This window comes from Morus notabilis, unplaced genomic scaffold (genome assembly GCF_000414095.1).
Source record: "Morus notabilis unplaced genomic scaffold, ASM41409v2 Scaffold799, whole genome shotgun sequence".
NCBI lineage: Eukaryota > Viridiplantae > Streptophyta > Magnoliopsida > Rosales > Moraceae > Morus > Morus notabilis.
In genome coordinates this window covers 2,145-29,807 of record NW_010366360.1, presented here as the reverse complement: position 1 = coordinate 29,807, position 27,663 = coordinate 2,145, and the positions used below count along the sequence as shown (strand labels likewise).

General features: G+C 32.4%; 5 protein-coding genes and 1 non-coding gene across 6 annotated transcripts; 2 read left to right on the top strand and 4 right to left on the bottom strand.

Moving 5' to 3' along the window:
- Positions 1–3,373: 3,373 nt before the first annotated feature.
- On the top strand, positions 3,374–6,107 carry LOC21393671 (store-operated calcium entry-associated regulatory factor). Its single transcript, XM_010110069.2, has 6 exons — positions 3,374–3,590; positions 4,270–4,336; positions 4,823–4,992; positions 5,390–5,465; positions 5,576–5,631; positions 5,997–6,107. The coding sequence occupies exons 1-5, from the start codon at positions 3,435–3,437 to the stop codon at positions 5,590–5,592; spliced, it is 486 nt and encodes a 161-aa protein (XP_010108371.1). The 5' UTR covers positions 3,374–3,434; the 3' UTR covers positions 5,593–5,631; positions 5,997–6,107.
- Positions 6,108–11,736: 5,629 nt separating this feature from the next.
- LOC21393669 lies at positions 11,737–12,186 on the bottom strand. The gene is made up of 2 exons (XM_024173472.1): positions 11,856–12,186; positions 11,737–11,753 (listed from the first exon to the last, which is right to left on the bottom strand). Exons 1-2 carry the CDS (start codon positions 12,184–12,186, stop codon positions 11,737–11,739), a joined length of 348 nt encoding a protein of 115 aa, XP_024029240.1.
- Positions 12,187–13,034: 848 nt separating this feature from the next.
- On the bottom strand, positions 13,035–14,577 carry LOC21393668. Its single transcript, XM_024173458.1, has 2 exons — positions 13,440–14,577; positions 13,035–13,348 (listed from the first exon to the last, which is right to left on the bottom strand). The coding sequence occupies exons 1-2, from the start codon at positions 13,804–13,806 to the stop codon at positions 13,332–13,334; spliced, it is 384 nt and encodes a 127-aa protein (XP_024029226.1). The 5' UTR covers positions 13,807–14,577; the 3' UTR covers positions 13,035–13,331.
- Positions 14,042–15,249, bottom strand: LOC21393667. The gene is made up of 2 exons (XM_010110065.2): positions 14,600–15,249; positions 14,042–14,052 (listed from the first exon to the last, which is right to left on the bottom strand). The coding sequence occupies exon 1, from the start codon at positions 15,167–15,169 to the stop codon at positions 14,609–14,611; it is 561 nt and encodes a 186-aa protein (XP_010108367.2). The 5' UTR covers positions 15,170–15,249; the 3' UTR covers positions 14,042–14,052; positions 14,600–14,608.
- Positions 15,250–16,868: 1,619 nt separating this feature from the next.
- TRNAP-AGG lies at positions 16,869–16,940 on the top strand. Its single transcript has one exon. It is a non-coding gene; the product is annotated as a tRNA-Pro (tRNA).
- A 129-nt stretch (positions 16,941–17,069) lies between these two features.
- Positions 17,070–20,299, bottom strand: LOC21393666 (rop guanine nucleotide exchange factor 7). The gene is made up of 7 exons (XM_010110064.2): positions 19,747–20,299; positions 19,184–19,300; positions 18,939–19,093; positions 18,696–18,770; positions 18,303–18,593; positions 17,856–18,212; positions 17,070–17,751 (listed from the first exon to the last, which is right to left on the bottom strand). The coding sequence occupies exons 1-7, from the start codon at positions 20,054–20,056 to the stop codon at positions 17,242–17,244; spliced, it is 1,815 nt and encodes a 604-aa protein (XP_010108366.1). The 5' UTR covers positions 20,057–20,299; the 3' UTR covers positions 17,070–17,241.
- Between the last annotated feature and the right edge of the window lie 7,364 nt (positions 20,300–27,663).

The window sequence follows — 27,663 nt, the reverse complement described above, 5'->3', positions numbered from 1 at the left end:
TTCCTTCCGAGATGCAAATTGACTAGTGGGTGGCTACATATATGATCTGTTAAATCCATCCACATAAATATACTTTATTCTCCAACAAACTCGCTAGCTTGTATTAATTAATTCAGGAAATTTTGACTCAGAACGTTACAAGTAGAGATCATGCCGCCGGCAATACCTAGCTGATCTGTAATAATATATAATATATCTGTGTTACTTTAGATTTACAAAAAAGAAAAAGAAAAAGAAAAACGTGTTCATATTTATCCACTTCAGTGGTGATCGCTTGGCTTGAAGAACCAATAATATATATAGATGCATCTCAATGGTTAAAGACGTTTCGCGAATAAGTTCTCGACAGCGTATAAGGACACATGTTTATTATTTGGAAAGTGGCTTTACATGAATGTCATTTAGGGATGAGCATGTTTATTATAGTTACTTTTGGGATTCAATTTTAATATATCCTTAGGTAGATATATATGCCCGTACCAGAGATTTGGGAATTTTTAAGAAATTAATTAATTAGTAGATAGAAAGCGGAATCTGATCTTCCATTTTGAAGTTTCTAAAATAATTTAACATGAAAACAGTGCAAATTACACATTAGTATAATATTAATACATCTATCAAGTATTTCACATTTATATATCTATATATATATATATAACTTTGGTCGAGCTCTATTACTACGTCCGACCATAAACGAATCAATGTGCAAGGCTGAAAAGAGTACTCATGAGATTTTACTTCTAGAGCTTTAAGTACTTCACTTTTGGACAAGTTAAGGATAACGAATTTAAAGCATATACCAAAAGCATAACAATCCCCCATGAGCGTAGAAATGGACCAGATTAATAAACTCTAGAAATATAGTCACCACCTTCCATTGAAAGTTCATCGTCTTTTTTTCTTTCTTTCTTTTTTTTTTTTTTTTTTTTGCTTTTTTGGCTAAAATTTTGTGTCCATCCTTAGCAAGAGCTATATCCAAAAAGAACCTAGTGAAAGGAAAATTCTCGAAACCTGATCAATACATGAGTAGTACTGGAAGCATTTTAATTTTATGCCTTGAGATAATTATCTCATGAGCATTCACACATAAGACAGAACGTCTTTGCTTAACCATAAATTAGTTCATGGTCAGCTTTTACTGAATCTAATTCCAAGTCAAATTATTCATAATTGATGCCTAAAGATATACAAGTGACAAACTAATTGATTACAAACACTTGCGCATTCCAAGTCTTCATATGAGTAATCTTATCTCTTTATTGTTGATTTGTATGATCAAAGTTGTTAAATGCCGTTGCTTTTCCAAGGATTAGGGCATTTTATAGTTACTAGATCCCATATATATGGTTTAATAATCTAAAACATGGCATCTAATTTACGTACTAATTGGCATTAAGAATCCGAGAGATATACTTGGGTCGAGGACTTATCTACTCCCACATTTATCACTTTGTATTCTTTTCTTGTTATCATTCTTTTTTTTTTTTTCTTTTTTATTGTCACTTCAATTATTGTGATTCGAGATCTTTAGTGCATCACAATCTCATTAACTAATGTTTTCTTCAGAATAGTGTCCATTCTTACTTGGTATTCCTCTGTGACTTTGTGGCTTTATTACTTTGTGAGCTACAGCTGTTGGTATTTTTTTTTTCCCCCTTGTCAAGATCGTTTTATTTTTGTAATTTTTTTTCTTTTTCTAATAAAATTTGAGTTGAGAATTTGATCGATAATAAGTTGATTAGTTGATGTCAATCTAGTTAACTAACTAGATTTTTCTAATATCAGTCATCATCTCTCATTATTTATCTATAAAAATAGACGTTAATGTTAAAGTGCATCAATTTGTATTTTCTTATAACATTAAAAAAAAGGAAAAATTTAAGGGGGGAAAAAACACATAGAGAGAGACATTATGATGTTCAAGGAATCAAAAATGTAATGGCCTCTCATATATAAAATAATAATACTTTTTATGATCTGGAGAACTGTTAAGAGAAATCTCTGATTCTCTATATCAAACCAAAAATATACTCAAAAAAAATCTTTGATCTTCCATATCATATTATTCGGTTTAGATTCTTCAAAGATTTGCGAGGAAGATAGCTAATAGTAATATCTCCGTTGTATGGTATCTTCATTGGGGTTGCTTGATCAGAAGAAATTAGAGACGAAAGTTGAGGAATAATTGAACCAAGAAAATTAATAAATAAATAAATATAGTGAAAAGGGTCAAACTATTTGAATAGCGGGGCATATCCGCAAAAAAGGTAAAGCCCAAGTTGAGCCGAAACACCTTATCCGTTTATCTTCTGTGTTGGTTGGGTAATTTGAGAAAGAGTCTTAAGACTAACAGCCTCTACTTTCTCTCTCTCTCTCTCTCTCTCTCTCTCTCTCTCTCTCTCTCTTCAGTCCACCACCATTCACTGTATGGACCACAAAAGCAGAGGTCAAAGAAATAGGATACATACACGTGGACTAAAGGGGCTTAGAGCTGGCGACATATCCACTTGGACAAAAGTGATGCACCCATGTGGCGCCGGCAGATAGGAACATGGAGAGTGTTTGATTTTTCTTTTTCAATGAAGATTGAGAAAAATTACGAATAGAAAGAAAAATATTTGAGATTACCATGAGCACTATAATTAATATAATATAAGCCTACTAATGAATCAGCTCCCTCTTTATTAGTATAGTATCAAACACCACTAGTACTTCTAGTGTTGTAAAATATATATATGTATATATGTTAACTTGATAAGAATTAATAAGTGCTGTAAAATTTATATGTATATATGTTAACTTGATAAGAAATAATATATGTTGTAAAATATAGTTTTTTTATGCAAAACTATGAAGAAACTCTTCATATGCTAACAAAATATTGGTATATTATCACTAAGTCATGACTAATGAAGTACATTACTTCAGTCCTACTAAAAACTAAAAAGCATTAGTTAAAGAAATATTGGTATCTGTTAGTTTATCGTTATTGATATTAAAAAAAAATTCCTTTTTGCTCTGTTAAATTTTTTATTATTTTTTTCTTTCGGAAAAAAATTTAAAAAAAAAAAAAGTAGGAAAAAGTAGTAAGCAAAGATAGAATTGAATTGAATGAAGGCACATGGGGGGCAGCATCCAACGACCATAATTTGGGGCTTATAAATAGCTGAGACCCTTCCATTTCCCTCCACATCTGCAATCTTCACGTGCTTTTCTGCTATATGATCTGCCTCGATAGCTCTCCCTTGAAATTTATACCACTTTTGTTTCTTTCTCTGCAAATCTTATCCAAATTCTGCTATTTGTTGCCTTTGGCATTTAGGGGATATATATCTATCAAAGGAGTCGTTTTGTTCGTTGGTTGACAAAGAAAGCCGACAGTACTGTATAGTTAGTACTAATTTTATAACTAGCCAGTTATTTTCACTACTACTATGGAGAACAACAACAACAACAACAACAACAAGAATGTTGTCGGTCATGGTTACTCTTCACTGGATTATCTCTTTGGCCCCAAGGACTCCTCTAATTCTGCTTCTTCCTCTTCCACTACTGGATTGTTTGGCTCTATTTTCCCACCACCCTCAACGGTAATTTTTTTTATTATTTTTTATTCATGATCTAACCATGTATTTGCATGGTTTTGATTTGCTTCACTTGTTTTTTTTCTCTTCGGGTCATGTTTTTTTTACTCTTTTTTGGAGTGAGATTTGGCTTAGTATCTATCGTTTCCGATTGATATATGGTAGACGAATTTTTTTTTTATGGGTTTTCATGGTATTGCAATGAAAGTTTTACGATGAGATCTTTGCGAATGTTGACATGTATAATATGTGCACCAACATATGTCAAATCCGTACCGGATCATAGAGGGATTTATATTGCAGTACAGTTCTTAATTACTATATAGTATGGCACTATATATAGGGCATGAACTTGTTTATCATCTCTAGAATATGCTCAGAATTCGATTTTGGTTTGAGTATTTCTTTTATTCTTTTCTGTATACTGTTTCTATATAATATATATATATATATATATATATATTATTTGTTTTGCCAACTCTTGCTTTTCTACTGTATTATATAGAGTCTCTTATTTAGAGGCGTATTAATCTTGTCACTTGTCAGCACTTACCTTTTGTCGTTTGTAAATATAGAAATATTATGTAGGGTGTTGTGCTAAATTGCTAATAATAAAGTGCTTCTAAGTACCTCTGATTTCATTTCTCTTTTGTTTTCTTCTCAATCTTAAATTCAAAATGATTAGGTACATGGAAGAGAGAACAAGAGGCATCTTGGAAATCAACTCGGAAGTAGCAAGTACGAAAAACCAGGTTTGTTATATTCACCGCTGATTATCAAACTAAATGAAAATAATTCAAAAGTCATTTTTTTATCTTCAGATTTTAGTCCACTTAAAAATAAGATGCTTATAATTTTCAAAAAAAAAAAAAAAGAAAGAAAAACATGACTTGTTACAATATAACTCGAGTACAAAAACTATTCTGATTCATGAATATGTATAGCAATATCTATGGTCTAGCAAAAAATTGACTTTCATTTCTTTAGCTACGCAAATTTTAGTCCACTTGAGAACTTGCTTCTTATTTTCAAGTAAAAAAAATGATTCCTTACAAGGTAGCTTGAGACAATACTAACTTTTGTGGTATGAGAATTGTAGATAAAGTTTTCATGTCCTCCATTGAATCTCTTTTAGATATATCGACGAGTACAAAAACTATTCTGATTCATGAATTTGTAGCAATATTGGACAAGTGATGAAAAAAATTTGAGTGTGATTTGGTACAATTTCTTTTCAGAAAACATGTACTCTCAAAGCAGGAAAGGTGAAAGCAGTGGCGTAACAAGCAAAGATTCCATTTATCAAAATGAAACAGTGGCTGAGCCCTGCTATTTTAGTTCATCGATCTACTATGGTGGCCAGGAAAATTATTCTCCAAGGACTAGGACCACTGAATCTCAACATAGTGTACGTACAACATTTATACCTTTTTTCCCATTATTTTGTGCGATGCCTATATTGTGAGCATATTGACATTATTAAGTGCGCCAACTCTAATCCAGTGCTACATCAATTCATGAGTTAAAGTTGTTAAAAGATTGTCACTTCGAATTAATAATAATATAGTGCAATACTTATCGATAAAGAATGATAATTTATGAATTAATAAAAATTGGGATTAAAGTTTGTGTCTCTAATATTATTTTATTAATATAAATTATATATGGCTGACATTTCATAAATTAACTTTAAAAAAAAAAAGCAGCTGAATTAATTAACTTGGGATGTGTGACAAGCAAAATTGTAGTTTTTTCCTTTTTTGTAGTGAAGACTAATTTATTATTATTGTTCTGTCTTCAATCAGTTCAAGAAAGATGGAAGCGAAGATGATCCAAATGGAAATAATTCAAACAGTGCTTCAAGAGGAAATTGGTGGCAGGGTATGATACTTATAGATTTGGACAAATATTAATAATAAGAAAAAGGATTTTACCATAGTCTTCAAGTAATAAAAAGACTTTAACTAGTTATCCATTTTTTATTTTTGCAGGTTCACTCTATTACTGACACCTATCTGTAACACGTGAACTCACCACAGTAGCAAAGGTAACATATAGATATGTATAACTTCCTTTAGTAATTATGTTCATAAAAAAAAAATATATATATATATATATATATATCCTGTAGTGATTAACATGGAAAACCAAACTCATATTTCTAGTGTTACTTCTCTTCGACGTCAAAATAGATATAAAGTGCAACTTCTCAGATATGTACATTCTTTTTCTTGTGGTCGGTTATTTGATAGCTACAGGTCAATGATCGTATATGAAAATATACTATTCAGTGTATTTAAAGTTTAAACATCTCTCAAAACTGAGTGATCATGTCATTTTGCCACTTGTTATGTGTTAATTACCTTTTTATCAGACGGAAATCAACTACGATTTGTTTATTCTGAGTTGCAGGTAGGAGTTCTGATGCTACGATATATCTACGACAAAAAAAACGTATGTACGACAATAAAATGGTGAACTAGTATAGCAACAGTATATTAAGCTTAGCTAGTAGAAGTTCTCCAGGGCTCAGAAACGTATTGGGTTCTTTTTGTCCCGATACTTATATTTCCTGAGCAAATTAGTCTCATTATATTATATACAGAAACGTTAATATGTTGTAAACGATATATATATATAGATCATATAATCCCTCTTCGAGAAGTATTTGTAACAAACTCTCTCTGTGTTGGACTAATGATCTAATTACTGTTCTATGTATGCCGTAATACCAAGACTATAAATTTTTCTTTTATATATAAATATATATTTATATACATTTTGCCATGATCCCGACACCTTGCTAATGCATGGTTTACTTGAACCTATCCGATCTTTCTCTCTCATCCAAGAAGTTCTTATTCTCTGCTTCTTTTTTCCCCATCTCTCTCTCTCTCTCGTTTTTTTCGACCTGAAAAGATCTTTCTTTATGAATAGTATTGAGCTACGTTGTTCACCATTATTGGTCAAAAATTGGGATTTTCTCATATGTATAAATACACACTAGTAATAACAAAGTACAAAATTTTTTATATTATTATATACTTGCATCGTGATCAATATACGTGATTGACCAAAATTTGAAAAGAATTGGCATTTGGCGTTAATCCAACAATTACCAAAACATGCACGTCATCGTACTATATATACAATAACGCCAAACACCGCATTTAATTTATTCAGCATAATAAAAATAAAATTAAAAAAAACACCGCATTTAATTTATCTCTCGTCTTTCCTCCGAGATATTTTAGGTTACATATTGACATCATCGCTAAATATATATATATACTTGTTTTTAATGATTTCGTTTTTATTAGTGGTTATTATTAAATATAAAAATTTAATAATATAATGTGATAAGAATTAAATTTTATTAATTATCATTATTTTTTTTAGTTAATTATATAATTAATAACAACCGTTAAATTAGTATTTTACGGTTAAAATAATAATATTTAATAATAGATTTATTCGAGTAACTATCAAAATATATATATTTGTTGAATTACATCGCAAGATATTAATGAAACTTCTAATATTTTTCCTTCCAGAAAAGGAAAGGAAAATGAGGGGGGAAAACAAAGAGCCGCACACTGTTACATATAACTTTTTTTTTTAATGATAATTATGTTAAAGCCACAATCGTTTGTAAAATCCACAATAGTCGATTGCGTCTTCATGGCACGGTATAAGCTGCAAAAAGACATATAAATTACAACTAGTCTTAAGATTAGCTGGAAAAGAAAAAAAGAATTATTAGCACATCGATGTAAACAAAATTATTGACTTTAATTTAATTATAAAAAAAAATAGCCACTTAAAGTTAAACTCAAATGGTTATAGCGTGTGTGTCCATCAGAATTCGATTCCTGACAGTTTTATTTTTTATTAGTAAAATAGAAATTATAAAACCTACATCGTATGAAAAAAAAAAAAAAAAAAAAAAGTTACAGAAAATCTTAGTAAAGATACAAACCTCCACACTTGTAACCGGTGGGGCGGTGGGCAAACTTGCAACGTTTAGGAATAGCAACTGCAACTTCGGGCTTGATACCAAGAATCTGAGCTTGCTTAGAGAGTATAATCATAATGGCACGGAGGCATCATCTATCTATGACCTTAACTTGATCACAGCACTTCCGTGACACCGAGACGTTCTTGCTTTGTGCCGCAGCAGCACAGGGACCAAGCTTGTCTAACATCGCCCAAGGATTTTTGCCGCACACCCCAGTAGCCCCATCAACCCCGTCTATGCCACACATGCCTTGCATCACAAGGAAGAGGAGAGCTCTTACGAGAGTGCATTTCATTGAAACTAACTCCATTTCTTAATTAATTTCTCTCAATGCAAGGCAAATGTGTTGGCTAATTAGCTAGCTATATATAGTTTGGTGGTTTGTATAGAGAAACAAATTAAGGTGAAGAATGCATGCAATGTGTGTCGCATTTTATGTTAGTGATTAATCATGCATTAATATATCCATGAAAACAAAAATAAATAAAGTTAGTCTATAGAGATTGGATCACACAATTTAACAAAAGCGCTAGCTTATGATATCATGTTTTACTCTGAAAGATGAAGTAGGTAAAGTCAAGAATTTATTTTTTGATGAATTAAGTTCTAATTTCCTCCTATGTTGTTTAGTGATTTTAGGATTATTGGAAAGCTTGTTTTGTTGTTGCAAAGGCTATGTATTACTTTCCTTAGCATATAGTTTACCTATGCTACCAATTATAGCCCCTAGAAGGGACTGCGTTCTATTCAAATTAAGAAAATGTCTAGAGATCTGCTGAGATGTTCAAAGAGGTAAATGTGTCCCTTTTCCTCTCAAATTTTGTAAAATGCGAAAATCTGTGGATCTGCCAAGCTTCTCAAATACATATATTGATTGAATCTAAATATTCTACTTAAATCCATGAGTTGGACAAGTAATTTTCATATGGATATAATCTTTGTGATAGCGGTATAGTAGATCATCTTACTGTGTGTACTGGCTTTTAAATATATTTTTTTTTAAATTTAAGGTGGGAGATTCTCTAGAGTCGCTTCAAATACTGCTAGATTATGTACGCAACAATGGCTTTTAAATATATCTCAATCACATAAAAGGCTGAAGAAATATTGCAAAGATGCTCGTCTCATTAATATTGTTAAAAGTAACCAGTAAATTTGTAAGGCGTCAATTGATAGAATTTCATGGTTTTCTATATACTAACCAAAGAAAAAAAGATTCGGCTTTGTCTATGAGTTCAGATTAAATTTTATATGCAGTCAACGACAACTTGGTTCACTCTTATCCCTTTCATCCCTCCTCCCAAAGATACTCTTTTCAGTTCTTGTCCTCTTCAAAAAAAACGCAGTAGATAAAAAAGGAAAATTATGTATATTCATCTTTTAACCGGCTCTACATATAGGAATTAATGTAGGAATTAGGATCTTCATGAGTGGGCAAAGAAGTATTGGGCTTCTGATTTTTTTTTTTTTTTTTTGTTCTTACTGGTTTTTTTTTTTTCAAGGGGTGTAGAAGGGCTCTGTAAACCCTCCCCACTAAAAATAACTAAATAAATAAATACATTCTAGTATTTCCATTTTTTTGTTCACATATTAAACATCCTTGTACTAAAAATATATTTTATAATTTTGTCTCCAACTTTTAACGATGGTCTTAGAAAAACTGTAGTCTAACAATAATGTATAAATTTTTGGGTTAATTCCATAAAAGGTCTATGAAGTTTATATTTAATCTCACTTTAATTCTTAATTTTTTAAATGTCGCATAGGTAGTCCCTAATATTTTATTTTGTTTCAGTTTTGGTCTTTTTATTAACTAGGCAATAAAATTTAATGAAATCTGTGTAAGTTAGAGTTTAAAATTAGAAACATTTAAAATTTTAGCTCTATCTATAGAAATTAACTTTTGGTTTTTATATTGTTTTAATTTCTAAACTTTATATGTTTCTAATTTTAGTTCATAATTTTTACAGATTCCGTCAAATATTTAACACAAAGTTAACAGAATGACCGAAACTAAAATAGAATAAAATCTTAAGGCCAAATCTGCCATATTTGAAAAATTAGAGACTAAAGTAAGATTGAGGCTAATTTTAGAGACCATTTATGGGATTAACTCTATTTTTTTTCTTCTTTCCGAGTGAAATTAGACTACTATTTTTCAAAAACTGTCGTTATATATATATATATATATATATATAGTGAAAGCATAATATATATATATATATATATATATCATGCTTTCATTTTTTTGATTTAGAGTACGTTTAGTAGATGGATTCAAAATTATGATTCTGGATCATGGTTCAAGATAAGTGTTTGTTTACAGTAATTTTGAATCATGATTCAGAATCAATTGTTTGGATGATTATGAATCATGATTCAGAATCTAATGTGATGTTTTAAACTAGCTCAAATTATGATTCTAAAACCACCCCTCTCTTGATTCAAGGTGATTCAAACTCCTGATTCTGAATTATGGTTTCAAAATCATAATTTGAACCTAAAATAATGAATCATGATTCTGATTTTAAAATCGTGATTAAAATCACTCTAATTTAAATTTTTCGTACCAAATGAACCCTTAGATGTGATTTTTTGATTGCTGTCTTTTCTCATCTTCTTGACGCGATCAACTTTCAACAAGTACAATCATTTCATTCATTAGGAAGCAAAATGGGATGATGATATCCTCCCAGATAAAACTGTGGTCAAGGTAAATGCAGACCACGACAACTTGAAAATTAATGGCATGTTTGGTTTAAGATTTGAAGAGAAAGTTTGAATAAAAATTTAATTTTTTTTAAAAAGTTTTGTAAGAGGAACTGTTTGAAAAAGGTTATACAAACAAACAGGGCTAAAGTAAGCCCCCCTAGTTTAGCTAGCAAATCCTGACCAAGGGCTTAGAAAGGCCTAAATTTTGGTGTTCTACAACCCAGATCCAGCTTTATAAGACAGGTGTTGGACCCAATACCATGAACAAGGCCTTCTTTGGTCCAAGTATCTGATTAATCTCAGCCTCTGCCTCCGTAATTGTATTTTTATTTAAACAGCAATTGCGATTGAATGTCAATTCTATTCAAAATGCTAACATAGAAATCAAAACTTTGAACAATCATCTTACGTATGACATGTAAGATATACAGTGACGATACTAATGCATATCTTATATAACATGAATTAGATAAGGGCTTCTTTTCGTTTCGCCGACTCAAATTTTTACTTTGAATTGAAAAATGAATTCATATGAGAGTAAATATTGTAATATAAAAAATTAAATTTAAATTTTTATGAGAGAAAATACTATAGTAAAAATTTGATTTGTGATTCAAATGAACGAAATGAAAGTGACCACACCCATTTTTAACTGTCTGTCAATGAAATGATATATAATTTATCACGAGATAATTACAAAAGATATCTATTTTAAGAGACATCAATTTAAAAATGTCTAGTAATTCACAGTAGTACAAAAGAATCTAAATCTAAAATTTTACTAAGGCCTCGTTCACTTCACCGATTCGAGTTTTTAGTTTTAGGTTTCTACAGTAAAAAGCTCTCAGAAAATGTCACATCAAAATTTTCTGCTACAGTAAAAAGCTCTCAGAAAATGTCACATCTCAGCTCGAATCGAAAACTCGAATCCGCGAAGTGAACGAGGCCTAAGTATCCTTAGTGGCCACTCGTCTTTTGTCCTAATATTCTATTAAGTAGGTAGTAGGTATTTTCTTTGTTTGGATAATGTTATTGCGGTACTTTATTATTCAGAAGAAATATATCATCAGATATTAGATATCATTAGATATTACTAAGAAAAAAGATATGAAATAGTTAGATTTTATATTCTCTCTTTAGAATGTTAAATAACTTACATTTTCATTTACAGGTGAAGGCAAAAAGAGCATTTCATGTTATAAAAACGCGCCTTGAAAGTATTTGAATGAGGTTTTCTTGAACTACAAAATATCTAATAGAATTTTTCGAACACGGAGAGTACAACTCGATAAAGTGCTAAACTACTAGGTTACCGAAATAACTATAAATTATTTGCTACACACCACGCTGCTACAAAGAAGCAATAACCACACCAACCAAGCCACAACATCCGGAGCCATTTTTACTCATCATCTTCAATCTTCAAGGCCAAATATAAGCTGCAAACAGAGAGGAAAAAAAATACATCAACCAAAGGAAAGAAAACAGAAAGCAACAAACTCTACAACATAAAACCAGCAATAACATATGTAAAGACAGACCTCCACACTTTGAACCCACTGGACGATTACTAACACCACAGCGCTTGACCACATCGAGGGCAATATGTGGGAGCACCCCGACTTTCCTAGCCGTCTCCGAAAGCGCAACAGTACAAAGACATCTCGGATTCTGGGCCATACTTCTCACCAGATTGCAACATTTAACTGGGACGTCAATATTTCTTGCTTTTGTCGCTAATTCACAAGTGCCTAGTTTCCAAGCTGCTCTCTGGACTGTAAAACTCCCACAATCGCTTGCCCCATAAACCCCATCAAGGCCATCATTGCCCACAACAACAAGAAGGGTTAAAAAGGTTATTAACTTCCTCATTGTTGTGGAGAAAATTATATTATGTTTCCAGATTTGAGTAGCTGAAGATCAGTATACTGTATCAGACGCGTCGAGGAGAAATCAAGTTTTTTTTTTTTTTTTTTTTTTTTTTTATGTTAATATCCTGGTTGTAGGTCATTATGAAACTGGTATAGGATTATCTAGCAGTTTTAAGATTAACATGATTATACCAGTTTTAACCATTTAGCTAGTTGGTAGCCTTTTGTCATTGAGAAGGGGCAGAGAAAAAAGGTAGGACCCGTTTGATCTGTTTATATGGCATAATATCAGGCACCTTGGATACTTGAGGTTATATTAAAATGGGTTTGGTTGATCATTTTCTCTTGGCAAACCAAGCCTTTTCTTTTTCACCCCATTTTTACTCTAATGGAAGACCATATTAATTTCCATTATTTGAAGGAAAGATTTGTTAAAATGACTAGAGCATGTTTGATAAGCAGTTGACATTGCATGAAATGCCTGCAGGGTTACTTGGTTGATCGTGTCCATTGAGTCAGTTATAAGGTTGCTTGTCAATAACTTCTGAATATTTTTTGCTTTGATTTCCTTGTATCCATGGCCGAGACAAGATAATATGTGTTGTTTATCCTTATCAATAAGAATTGTCTCTTCTAAACCTATTCAATTCTTAAAAGATTCTTTCTTTCTATTTTAACTCTACTTATCTGAACAAATATTTAAACAAAATGACCTTTGAGACTGACCTTAACTTTGAAGATCATTCACAAAGATACTAGAGCTGGATGGTCATTCAGGACTTGATCAGTTTAAACTTGCTAATGGACATGAAAATATTAGCCTAAACTTTGAAGATTGAGTGTTGCCAGTTCAGGACATAAAATCTTTCACGTACTCTTTTTTCTTTTCTTTTTTTTCTTTTTTTTTTACATAAAGACAAATTCCCAAGAAAGCTGCTTTAGTAAGCAAAGAGTAGAGACAAACAAGAAGCTTATTTAAGGAAACGCAGTTCAACACACCAGGCATTTATTTATGTTTTAGGCGTCTGGATGTCAAAGCAAATAGCTATAAGAAGTAACCGAAAAGATACAATTTTAAGCACATCTTTGAACCAAACTGAATAAGCATAGGACCACCACTCGCGTATGGTCTAAAGTCTTCAGTCTTCAAGGCAATGTGTAAGCTGCAAAACAGAACAAGAAGTGTTAAGAACAGAACAAGAAGCGAAACAGATTGTTATTGAATTTAGGAAGAAATAACTTATGTCTACATACGTCCACACTTGTAACCGACAGGACGGTCTCCAATGTTGCAGCGCTTAGGGATGGTGATAGCCACTTCCGCATTCACCCCAGAACTCCGAGCAGTGTTGGAAAGCATGACGGCACAGAGGCACCTCGGGTTCTGGCCAATTTTCTTCACCTGAGCGCAACAGCGGGCGGAGACTGAGGCATTCTCATCCTGCGCGGCAGACGCGCAAGGAGCCAGTTTGAAAGCCTCCATGTCAGGGGAAGTACTTCTCCCACACTCGCCGGCACCATGAGCCTGATTCAGCTCACTGACGCCCAAAATCACAAGAAGAGCAAGAAAGCAAATGCATTTTGTAAAAACATCCATTTTCAATTTGCAGTGTGTGAGCATTGGCCAAATCTCATGCCTTTTTATAGTGAAAGAAGAAACTCAAGAAATGATTACAAACAAAACAAAACCCATGAGTCATGGTGGAGGTAGCACTAGGGAAAAGAGGTTTTAATGTGTTATTGCTACTGCACCTACTATCTTTCAGAAGTGGTTTTCACATGGCCACTTTAAGCCACTATTAGACACCAGCTTTTTTTATGCCATTCAGCAACTTTGAGTACAAATACAAGTCCTTTCAATAAGCAGCTGACAACACAGCAGAAACCAATTTCAGTTCTCTTCTGCCCCAATATTGCTCTTCTAGAAAAAAAGCCATTTAGAGTATACCATTTTCTAGTTCTTCACATGCTAACACTACGTTTTGCATCAAATTATTTATCATAGAAAGAATAAAGTGAAATACATAGATATAGTGCCCATTAACATTGTTTTTCCTTAAAAACAAATATCTCAATTTCGTGCACCAATAATTTATAATTCTGCACCGCCTTAAGAGGCTCATCTGAGTCGGCCATTATTGTTCTCTAGCAAGAAACATTATCCTAGTGCTCATAATCTATCATATATAACACAAGAAAAAGAAAGATCATTCATACATATTATGCATCCTTTGCTTTGCACAAAAACAATCCACTAAAGCAATTTAAGCTCCAAGTAAAAATTCGCAAGGATAATTAGAAACAAACTCAAACTATGTAGTTTTGATTGATTAGTTAATTAATTAAGCTAATTAAGTGGATTAATAACTAACAATTATACATGGCGAATCGTCAGAAGAGATGAGAAACGAAACCCTAGCTAGTTAGCGACTGAAGAAGGCGAAGAGGACGATGAGGATGTAGATGAGGAGGGCGGCGGGGACGAAGATGACGAGGGGGACGACGGCGGCGTAGGTGTAGGAGGAGCCGCAGCCGAGGGTGCCGAGCTTGATCTGGACGACGTTGATGAGGGCGAGCATGAGGAAGGCGCAGCCAGCGACGGAGCCGATGCCGGAGACGAGCATGCCGACGCGGAGGAAGTTCTTGTTGATGCGGCAGAGGAAGCCGCCGCCGGCGCCGGGGTGGCAGTGGGGGCTGCGCCAGATCCGGATGGCCTGCTTGAGGCCAACGGCGACGAGGCTGGAGAAGAGGAAGGAGCTGAAGGAGTAGACATGGAAGGCGACCAGATCCTCGGCGACGGAGGGGCCGGGGGTGCAGCTGGCGTCGGCGTCGGCGTCGATGAGGGAGTTGGTGGGGTCCTTGGGGTTCCACGTCAGCCCGATGAAGACGGCCAACGTGAAGAGGGAATTCACGTTCACGATGCCGTCCAGGGCCGTGATGTGGACGCTGGTTTTGCTGCCGTGAGATGACATTTTGCGGGGCATCCGACGGTGGAGACGAGCTTTTTTTTTTCTATCTGAAAGGTGGTGATGCGATTAATTGGGTGTGATTAGTGAGTAAAGTAAAGTGGCGTTTCGGGAGTTGAGAGTTTAGGCTTTCAGCTCAGAAATATGGTGCTACAGTTGCGGAGAATAGAAGGAGATTGCCAATTTGCTAATTTCCGATTTCTTGCTAAAATTAAAAAACAAAAACAAAATCGAAAAGATCAATGGAAAAAGAAATTGTCTGTTTAGAATCATTTCTAAAAACCGTTTTTCAAGAACAAAACAATGAAAATACTTTCATAAATGTGTTTGGCACCCATTTCTTGAAAAATAAAAATTAAAAACGTTTTTTACTTATTCTCAAAAATAAGTAAAATTGAAAACGATTAAGCATTATTTTCATTTCCATTGTGACTGCGCATTTCTTCTCTAATTTTTATGTATATAATGTTTATTTAATATATTTATTTAATATATTATTATTTTAAATATTATTACATATTTTTAAAAATTAAATCACTAAACACAATTTCAGTTTTTTTAAACTGAAAATAATCTCAGAATAAAACTATCAAAAGCATTTTTAAAAATGATTCCAAAATAAAAATAAAAACGTTTTTATTTTTATTTTCATATAAAAAATAAAATTATTTTAAAACAAATTCTAAACGTACCCAAAAAGTAAATCTGACAAAAGAAAAATAAAGTAAGTTGATGAGATGATACTTGGCTTTCTGTTTTTAATTTTAAGTTTTCTGTTTTTAGACATGACAAGGAAGCGTTATAACGTTAGGGAGGAAAAAATAAAATAAAAATTTTAAAAAAAAAAAAAGCGCCGTTTCTTTCTAACCACTATACTCCAACGACCTTGTTGTTAAGCGAGGATTATTTATATATAAAAAAAAAAAAAAAAAATTGACTTATTGCTATGTATGAGTTTCTATCTTCTTTTTTTTTTTTTTTTTTTTGGTATGTGCTTTTACACAAATGAATAAGAGATGATGCACAATGATCAAGCAAGATAATACAAAATGCTGCCCGGATAAGACTTCCAATCATCGCCTAATTATATGCTAGTTAGCACAAGTCTGAAAAGCATCAGCTTATCAAGTCCTTCTCCAGTATATTTCACATTCACCAACCAGCTTTTGGTTGGTTCCATATTATTTTTGTGGTAACTGGTATATGACAACTTTTTCACTGATTTATTAATTTTAAGTCATCTTTGCCTTGTTAATAAGCCTCTTAATTCCCTTCAAACTTAAAAATGGAGCCTGTGTTAATTTGGCATTTTATTCCCGTGAAGTAATTTATACACTAATAAACTCGAGAAGATTGTCAAAAAAAAATAAAAACAACAAAAACCTTGTGAAGGTTTATATTGAGAATGTGAATAATTTTACACCAGCCACCAAGATCCTTTGCAATTGCTTCAGTTACATACATACATAGATATACACACACACATATATTTAAAGATTAAAGATCAGCTAGCCAACCACTCTAGCTAGTAATCTTCTTTGCACCAGTTTGATTCATTTGACTTGAGTTCAAAATTTTGATTAGAAATAAATTAAAACCACCCCATTCAATAGGACGTTGTTGACCTGTTTCTCACTAAAGAGAAGCACGTGATATCTGGTGCATATTTCAATGTAATAATCAATATATATAATATAGAACAATTCTTCATCAAAACGGGCATTTGGTCTAGTGGTATGATTCTCGCTTAGGGTGCGAGAGGTCCCGAGTTCAATTCTCGGAATGCCCCATTTTTTTTAAAAAAAAATTTCCGAAGTTTTTGAACTTGAAAAGAAAACTGGAAAATAGTCTAATAGATTTTCCTTATACGGGAGCCAAATTGAAAGATAAAAGATGAAGATGATATTTGCACATATTTTTGAACAAGCAATCTCATGTCTATGATATTACTTTTCTGCTTTTAACTACATTCAAATGCATACAAGGTACAACAAACTCAACCAATACAATTAAGTCCCAATAATTTCCTATCATGAACCTTCCTCACTTCTGTAAATTCTATAACTATCACTCCCAAATAGACAGAAACTTTAACCATTTTTCTTATGCAACTTAGACCCGTTATGACGGACTGTTGGCTCCTTTCGATGCTCGATATTTTCCTTTCCACACGAGCTCGTTACTGGAGCAGATCCCTCGTTTGAATTGCCACAGATCCTCGGTTTTGTCTCAACGCCGAGATAATTCGTCAGGACTCTTCTTACTCCAAAGCCACGGCGCTGAGGCTTTGTGTTGTTATTATTGTTGTTGTTGCTGTGGAGAAAAGGAGTTCTCTCTCCCCTGGCGGGGCTAATAAGCGGTGCAGGCGAATAGCTTGGAGTGGTAGAAGCTGTCTTATATGGAGTGCTCGAGGCAGGCACTGGATAAGAGATGGAGACTTTCTTGTGAGTAATTACACTCACTTTAGGAGCTGATGACAATTTATCAGAATGCTTTGTCAAGTCATCCACATAGAGAAGATCATCAATACGAGCCACAATGTTGAAAGCCAAGCTCTCCAAAACTCTCGAGTAGCTTTCAAGAATCGACTTTCCAACATCCTGCAAAGTTATAGAAAAAGGGATTGTATTGGTATAAGAAAACAAATGCAATTGAAAAACAAAATTCAATTGAAAAAAAAAAAGGACTTCTAATGATGTTTTACCTTATTGGACTGGATCTTGCTGGTGTCTAGATTAGTTTGAGTGAGAGAAGGAAACCGCTGCTTCAAGCAAAGCAAGAGACTTTCCGCTCTTTCCGCCAACAACTCCCTCTTATCTCCGTCGATCATTAGATCCTTCACCATATCCCATGATGACTTTGTAGTGGAACGGCTTGGATGAGTTGGTGGTTTCGAATGAGCTCTTCGACGCCATATGTATATTGAGGCTTCAACGCGGTTTGCAACCTCAAGAGCAACATGTTCCGATGACAGGTCAAGACAGTCAAGCAGGCAATCTGAAGAGAACTGATCAGATGTAATATACCGGTAGATAATGTCTCCAAGGCAGGCCCTCCCACTCTGAACACACAACAAGAAGAGTAAAATTTCCATTCAATTGAAGATTATAAACATGGCAAGGCCATCAAAATTCTAGCTTTTGTTTCTCACCTTTGGAAGAGCTTCCAAGTATGAATCAGGGACTTCCATTTCTGCTAAAGTAATGCTGTTGATAGCCATTGCAGCTTTCAGTATTTGGTTGGTGCATTCCCGGGTGTGATTCAACTGCTTTCTCGAGTTCTCATTCAGGCCACCGGCAGGGACACGAGGCACAGGTAGCCACCACTTCTCTTCTTGCCGCTGCAGCGATTTACGGAACGAGGCTGACCCGTCTGCATCTTGCGCTACAACCCCTTGATCAACATACCAAAATTCTGTTTCCACAAAACTGTCTAGTATTTCCTGTATATAAAATAAAGGGCTCATCAATAATCATAAATTCAGAATTTCATCTCAATTTTGAAAACAGCAGATGATAAAACTAGTTTAGAACTAAGAACTTACAAGAAGCATGTTATCTAGCTTGCGCAAAGCGGGGAGATTGATAAACATATCTGATCTAGGTCTGCAAGTCATAACCTACAAAATGCAGAATCCACAAAAAAGACGAGAAATCTTGGATTAATTTAAGTTTTCTACTTTCTTGTGGAAAAATTTGCTAAAATTTTCTTATGCTTGGCTTGCAAATGTCAAATATAAACAACAAATCAAAATCCAAAGCATTTGTCAATTATCCAAGTAAAGTACCTCAAGTTTAGTTCCATCAGGGAATGTTTGCCAAGAGGGAATTAATTCCACAATGTGATCACTAACAGAAAGAAGCCATTCCATCTCTCTTCTCCACATAACTTTCTTCTCTGAAGGCAAAGGTTCCAATCTCCACAGTTGCCCAAAAATGGTAGCTTTGAAAATGGAAATAAATAAAATCAGTTGAAAATACTAAAATAGCAAAATGTAGATAGAAAACTTAACTAAATGACCATAATACTTACCACAAAGATTAGTAATGGCGTTTGAAATAGCCAAAGCTGTGCAAACCCCTTTGCCAGACCCTGACATGTCTTCTCCAAGCAACAACTTTGCAAATCTCTCTTTCATCATTTCAAACTCTGTTTAATTTTCCAAAAAAAAAAATATCAAAAATTGACAATTGGGCATTTAGTATTTACTGTAAAATTCAGACCCAGAACCAGATAAGATAAAAGTTAAATAACAAAGTATAACGTGCGGTTCCAGATAAAAGGAAGTAAGACAATTTTCAAATTTCGGATTTTCACAATGCGAAATAGTACTTCTTAACATCAAAAGAAAAAGGTGAAAAATCGCATCTTACTCTTAAACTTTTACGCTTTGTTAAAAAAGAGAAAAAACAGTCAAAGATTCCAAATATTTGGCCCGTTTCATTCGTAGAAATGAAAATTTGAACGGAAATTCAAAATCTTCGTGACCTTCAAAAAAAAAAAAAAAAAGTTTAAAATCTTCGTGAGATCAAACAAGAAAAGGTTATTTGCCATTTGCACACAATTGTTCAAAAAATAATAAAACAGAAACTAACCCGAAATCTTTGAACTCAAATCAGTGAACTTGGAATCAATGAGGGATTTTTTCCCATCTCGAGCTTCATCACCAAGAACAGAGCTTTTACGAACATCGGCTCTGCGAATGGGCCAACCCAAGCGCGGCGGCGAAGAAGATGACAACGACCTTTTGGCTTTGACGTCCTCAGTGGAGACTTCCGAGCTGGTCTCGCTCGACTCAGTGAGCGACGACTCGGTGTTGTTGTTGCTGTTGTTAGCGCCCAAAATTTCAAACCCATCTTTCCGTTTCTGAACACTTATCATCTCCTTCTTATCGAGAGCTTCCATTTGAACTTTCAAGCTCGTTTGGAAACCGACCGACCAGCACAGGAAATGAGCCAGCGTTGCTTTATTTATTCCTTTTGGGATTCTCGGCTTTCAGGCATGGCAAGGCATGGCCAAGCTGAGAATTTCAGAGCCCCTTTGGCAATGATGAACTGAAGCTGGTGCTGGTGATGCTCGTAATAATAATTCAGTAGAGAGTATTCTATATATTATTATGGCTAAAGACGGCTATAGATTAGATTGTTATTTGTTTTGCCGAGAAATAGGGGGTCTCTTTTTCCCTATGATTTTGATTTTGATTTCGGAAAGAAATTTTTATCTATTATGTTTCTTTCTCTCTCTCTCTCTCTCTCTCTCTCTCTAGATTTGATTTTCAAAGGTGAGGGGAGGGTAACTGCCAATCGCCACATGCCATGCCAACGTCTCTCTCTCTCTCTCTCTCTCTCTCTCTCTCTCTCTCTAGCTGAGTATAGTATACGTTCAAAAAAATAATAGAATAATGGTAAGAGTAGATGAGAGACTACGGATTTGTTCATTTCAAATTACAGTTTACCCCTCCTTATATATGTCTTTTTTTTATTTTTTTTTATTTTGAAGGGCGATGTGTATTTTATTTTCAATAGGATTTAATGCTTTGGCCTCTTGAAGTCTAACATAATTAACAAACTAACTCCTAAACTTTTTAATTTTGGTAAACATGACTTATAAAATGTTGTATTTTTTAACCTATTATTGTATTCTGCGTTAAAAGAAACACCTTAATGTATAACGATACAATGTGTTTGAGCCGTTATGAAATTTAATTTCTTCCTTTAAAAGAGCTCAAGTAACATGTATGAGGAGTTTCTGGCTAAATTTTAACACTCATAATAGATTTGAGGTGTCATCCATTATTAAATTTGAGGGATCGTTTGTTAAAATTAAAAATATGGTGAATAACTTTTCACTAATAAAAGGTTCAAGGAGCAAATATGACAAATTCTCTTTAAATCTTTGAACTTTTGTTTGTTTATTGGTTTTTGATTCAATTTTTTTTTTTTTTTTTGTTATAGTGTTTTTCTCATAAAAAATTTAAAAAAATTAAATTTATGTTTAAACTTTCTATTCTTCTAAATAAGTCTGTGGTAACTTAGCATGAAATTAATTAACATGGGCAAAGAAATGAAAGTTGGAAAGTGAAAATAAACGGAATAGTGAGTTAGGTTACGCATTACCATCTGGTCCTTCCACCTAATCAATTTTTATGAGTGGGATTTATTATTGGATTCAGCTGATATGCATTCTACAGTTCTCCATAGTTCCATTTTCAAAAAAGAAATAACCGTTACTGGGTTTTTCATGTTCCAAAGGCACGTGAGGGGAGAAAATAGGATCTTAATTAGGTGAATCCATCGGTGCATAACCAAACAAAGGAAATGATTATCTCTAAATTACCAAAGATTATTCAAGTTAAAAAGGGTGGAATAGTGAGGACTTTATGGTAATTATATTTGGTTTGATTTGAATAGGTTCAGAGATTCGGTTTATAGCCGTTTTATGGCTACTATAAGACGAAAGCTGACGCCCATTACTTTACGAAAAGGACCTCATCTTATTCTGAACCTTTTTTTGTATTCTCCTCAGTCCTTTTGCTTGAAAGCAAAGCCTTGGGCAGTTGGGCTTCTTCACTGTGACTTTTGGTAGAGGGTGAAAAATATACTTGAGAATTTTGTGATATGGTTATTGGACAAACTATTGTTTTTATCAAAACTCGATTCTTTTGCCTTAATTTTTTCATTTTTGATGTAAATTTATTTAAATATAGCGTTTAAACGCGCAGTAGAGTTGCTCGGGAGAAATCTGATAAAATTGCAACAATATGGATCAAAATCACGTAATACAAAGATTAGAGAATGCTCCTAGTTTTTTTGTTTTTTTTCACAAAAAAATTCCATCAATCTTTATTGTCAATTGTCATGCGCTCGCAAATGTCTCCTCTATTAGGGTCTGTTTTGTAGTAGGAATGGATTGGTGAAAATTTTGATAGAATATAAGAAAAATGGAGTAAAAAGGGAAGGAGTGATTGTAATTTTTCTCAAAGTTGTTTGGTATGATAGGAGGGAATGTTGTTGTTATCATTCTACTTTATTCAGTATTGAAAAGAAAGGAGGATGAGAGGATGAATTTGATTCATAAAATTACTATATTGTCCATTAAAAATAAATTGATTTTCTTTTTTAGGATGTCTATTAATTAATTATTAATAGTGTTATACTTATTTTCTTCAACTATAATTTTTAATATTCAAGTTATTAATTTTAATAATTTCGATTCTTAATATATAAATGATATTAATAGATATATAACAACATTTAACAACGTTAAATAGATTCCTAAAAGAAACTATATATAAAAACAATAAACATTAATGTATATAGATAAACTACGGGCTAGTTTAGTTCGCTGATTTAAGTTTTTAATTCGAGTTGAAATGTGACTTTATGTGAGAGCTTTTTACTGTGGTAAAAAGGTTAGATGTGACTGTTTCTGAAAGCTTTTTACTGTAACAAAACTCAAATTCTAAACTTGAATCGGTGAAATGAACGGAACCTATAAAGAAAAGCTAACAGTAACAAAAAAAAACAAAAACAAAAACATTACAAAGAAAAACTTAACACGTTAAGGTTAAAAAAATTGACATAAAAGGGCATAATAGTGAGTATGATGGAAAAGTGGAAGGAAGGAAGTAGAGGGATTATTTGATGGAAAATGATAGAGTTAGTTGTTTAGTAAGAATGAATAAAGGAGATAAAGGAAAATATGATGAAAAAGAATTATGGTGGGGCCACTATTTTTTATCTCTCTAACATTAGAAGGAAAACTCAATTTCACTCATTGATGGCTAAATTTACTTTTGTGTTTCTATTTTAAAATCTAAATTAATATTAAACAATTGATAAAATAGTCATTTAGGCTATTACATGTTTTCTTTCTCTCATTATACCGAACACTATAAACAAAAAATCAACTTCATTCATTTCCTTCACATTTTCTTTCTTTTATGTGTTTTCTTTCCCTCCTACCAAACAGAGTGTTATGCTATGTTTGGTATGCTGGATAGAAAAGATGAATAAAAGAGAAGTAAAATACCTAAGTGAATGAAGTAAACTGATTTTTTCTCATGTTGTTTGGTAGAAGAAGAAAAAAGTGAAAAGAAAATGTTAAATTTAAGACATTTTATAATAATACCCCAATACAAATAAAAATATGATGAATGGTGAATGTTAAAATTATTATTTTACATCTCATGTTTTTGTCAAATTTTTTTTCTCCTCGTTTCTTTCTAAAGTTAGAAGAATGATTAAAAATTAGTGAACCCCATAAATTTTTATTTTCATTCTTTCCTCATTTCCATTCTACCAAATAACGAAAATTCAATTTTTCTCTACAAATTCATTCCTCTATTTTTTTTCTCTCTCTTTTCCACCTACCAAATGTTGACAGATTAAAAATTAGTGGGCCCAGGGATTTGCAGCCCCTGCCCCTTTCCTCTCCTTTGGCCAATCCGTCGTACCAAATGGTGGATGTATCCCAACTTTCTTTCCACACCTTTCCTTCCTTCTCCAAATCCATCCTATCAAACACACTCTTATGCTATGTTTGGTAGGAAAGAAATAAAATATGATGGAAAAAAAATATAAAAGTGATATAAAATAGCAATGATGAAAATTTTCTTTTATGTTGTTTGGTACGAGAAGATGGAAAGAAAATGAGCTTACCTTCACTTGTTTGGTATTGGAAGTCAAATTAGGAGGAAAGAAAAAATCTTACTCATAAATTATTTTTATACCCTTAAATTTTTTGCTTGGATATTGATGGAGAAATGGTAATTTAGTAACTTTGCTCACTTTAATGAGTTGTCCCCATTTTCTGCCCACTTATGGAAAGAAAAAAAATGATGAGATCCACATGTATTATTTTCTACTCTATTTTCTCTTCCTTTCTCTTTTCTCTCCTACCAAACAACCTACATTTTTATTTTTCTTCTCAAAATCTCCTCACCTTCTTTCCTCCTTCTACTTTTCTTTCCTACCAAACATACTCTTAGAGATGGCATGAGAGTGGAGAGGGGAGGGTATGCTTCACGAGTAGCCCTATTAAAACCCAACATTTTCTCACATTGTGGACCCACCTGAGATGTGAGAGAACCTCATGGTATTGGATTTATCATTTTTTTTTTTTTTTTTTTTTTATGTTTTCCCAATCTCTATATCCTATTTCGCTTTTGCCCCGTAACCACTCGAGGACAATGAGAATTCTCAGTGACGTTTATTTTAAGAGTGATATCTGATTTAAAATTATGATTCTTAATTCTATTATAGTATTTTTTTTAATAAAAATTTAAAATTTAAAAATTAGAATTATAAATTATAGTTTTAAACCAATGAACTAAATGTCACCTAAAACATAAAATTCTAAACAAAATAAAATATAAAATTAATCAATATAGTCACTAACATCTCATGATAAAAAAAAATCTTAAAACCAAATCTAAGCTCACAATCAGAACAACTAAGAACATATAATACATGTTTCTTAGGTTGTGATGGATCTACTCTGTCCAAGCTTAGGAGGCTAATATTAGTCCTTATGCCCGTCTCCACCTCGTTTAGAGTTTAGATTTGTTGTTTTTTTTTATGTTTTTTTTTGTTGTCTCTCCAATGAAATATTGCCACTTCATTAAAATTTTACATGTCAATTAGTATTAAGGGATAAAATCATTTTGGTACCTTATATTATAATGAAACATGCTCTTAGTACTATGTGTTTTTAATAATATTAAAATGATACCTTAAGGTTTTTAAAAATATCTTCTCGGTACCCTGAAACTAATTTTTAAGACATGTAATGTCTAAACTACATTTCTTATCAATTAAATAGAAATCAATATTTTTTTCAAAAAAAAAAATGAACATTTTAAAACATTAAAATATTTAAAAGAAAACAACAAAATAAAAAGTTAAATGATTTTTTTTAGATGTATAAGTGTTTAATTAATTAAATAGAAATGTACTAAAGTCATTTTACATCTCAAAAATTAGTTTAAAAGTACTAAAAAATATTTTTAAAAACGTTCAGGTACCGCTTTAATATTATTAAAAAGACAGAATATCAAGAGCATATTTTACTATAACACAAGGTACTAAAATGATTTTATCCATATTGTTAATGAGGTTAACTTATGGAAGGTCAAACAAAAAGGAAAATTTGATAGGTGTTTTTTTTTTTTTTTTTTTTTGTATTTTTCCGTAGAAAACAAAAAGGAAATGGTGAAAAGGTATGAATGAGCCTAAGCTACTCGGGGAAAAAAAATCATCATCTTTTTTTTGGTCTGTTTGGTTCCGTCCTTCTAAACTATATTAATACTAGTCTTTAGTGCGTTTTTTGTATGCGTGATTCATTTAAAATAATAATTTTATATTTTATTTTATTTTTGAGAAAAAAAAGAAAGAAAAAAATGACATCAGTAAAAAAAAGAAAGACAAAAGCGAGAAAAGATATGAAACAAAAAATAGGAAAAAATTTATGAACAATTTAATAAGTTTTATAAATGATTTATTTATAAATAAAAAAAGATTAAACAATTTATAAATAATTTATTTTTTTAATGGGTCCTCAATTTTTTTTACTTTCATTTTAAAAACAATTTATTCAACTTTTTATCTTTTTTTTTCGATGAATGCTATGCTGATACGTGCCTACTTACATCGTTACGTTTTAAATTAATTATATTTAATTTTGTTTAATTTATTTTTTTAATCAGATGTGATTTTATTTTATTTTAATATATTTTATTTTATTTTAGTTTGATTTTCATTGATCCTAATTTTTTTGAATTATTTATAGTAATTTCATCATAAAAGTAGCAAAAATTTAAGACAAAACAGCGTTAAATGGATAAAATCAAACCACAAATAACTCTAAAATAAATAAACACAATAAATAAAATAATAATAATACAAAATAAATTTTTATACAAAACACCCTCCCTTCTCTCACATGTGGGATCCACGCCCCTCACTCTCTCTTTCTCTCTATTTTCACACACTCTCTCTTTCTCTCTCTGCTTCTCATCTCTCTATTTTTTTCTCCACCAGAGCTCTCTCTCTCTCTCTTTTCCCACCCACCACCTCCACCTTTCCCTCTATTTCTCCCTCTCCCCTTTCTCCAGCAGAGAAAGCACACCAAAAAAAATAAAAATTGTAGGGAGAGCCCCCCACAAAATCAGATTATTCTTTATAGGAGATAATAGATTAGGTAACGTGTAAAACTAAACGGGATGTCAAAATTTAATAAAATGACAATAATAAGGAGACAATAAATTTGGACTCTCCCGCTTAATAATCCCTATACCTATCCTTTTTGGAGCGGGTACCCAAATATGTAAAATTGTCAACCCTGTCCGCCATATATGTGTGTTTCTATACATTTGATCTTATTTTGGCTAACGACACATTTGATATTAATATATTATGCAAACCTTGACATTTGTATCTTTGTACTACAGAAACAAAACATTCGGGTACGTACTTAGTTGCTCTTGCTCAAATATTCATGCAAATGCGAATGCGAATGTTCCTTTCTGTATTTCTTTTATAATTCGCCATCCATGCATGGGATAACTCAAAATTTCCCTTTTTTCTTGTAAATGAGTTATTAGTAATATTCAAGATTCAATAACTATTATGGGGAGACGAGAGAATTACTTAGCTCACCTAAATTATGCTGCCTCATTAAATTAGGTGAACTTTATCTTCCTATTAACTTGGCTTTTTCAACCAAAAAAAAAAAAAAGGTTGAATTCTGATATATATTGAATAAATGAGTAAAGGAACAGTTGTTGGATCAAAATAGGTGAAAATAACAGAATTACATTTCAAATATATATCATTAACAGTTAAGAATTAATATTGTAGCTGTCCCTAGACCCTATTAGGACCATTTTATTATACTTCTTAAAATATTTTCCGGCCCTTTAAGTTGAATTTCAAGCCCTGAGTTTCATATCAAAAGGGTAAACCAAAAAGTCCATCAATGTGGTTGTGCGATTAAAATGCACTGTTTTTTATAAAAAGGAAAACAAACAAGGGTTAAAAGGCGCATTTTTTATATAGCCGTTTGTGACGGCGAATAAATCTTGCTTGACTTTTGATGTGTGCATGGTGGCTATTGCCTGCTTTTTTCTTAAACTTCAATTTCCTTCTATTCCCTCCTTTTCTATTCAACTTTCTGTTATTATATGTAGAACACTAGATAAAATAACTTAATAGAAGAATTCTTTGCTGAGATATGAAAAATATCCTGCCACTACAGCAGAACTTTTAACGTTGGGTTTTTATTTTTTATTTTTTTTTTCAAGGAAAAGTTATTTATCAAGTTGCCTTAAGTTATCTTGCTTTGTTTTAATATGATATGATATGATTCTCATTTAATCTCATTATTAAAATTGTGCCTTGAATATCGCAAAATGTATTCTTAATTTATGGATGAGGAATTTTTCTTTGCCGCTAGTAGTTTCTTTTATAGGATCTACTTCTTCCTAAAGTTCGTTGATTCCCTTTGAATATTGA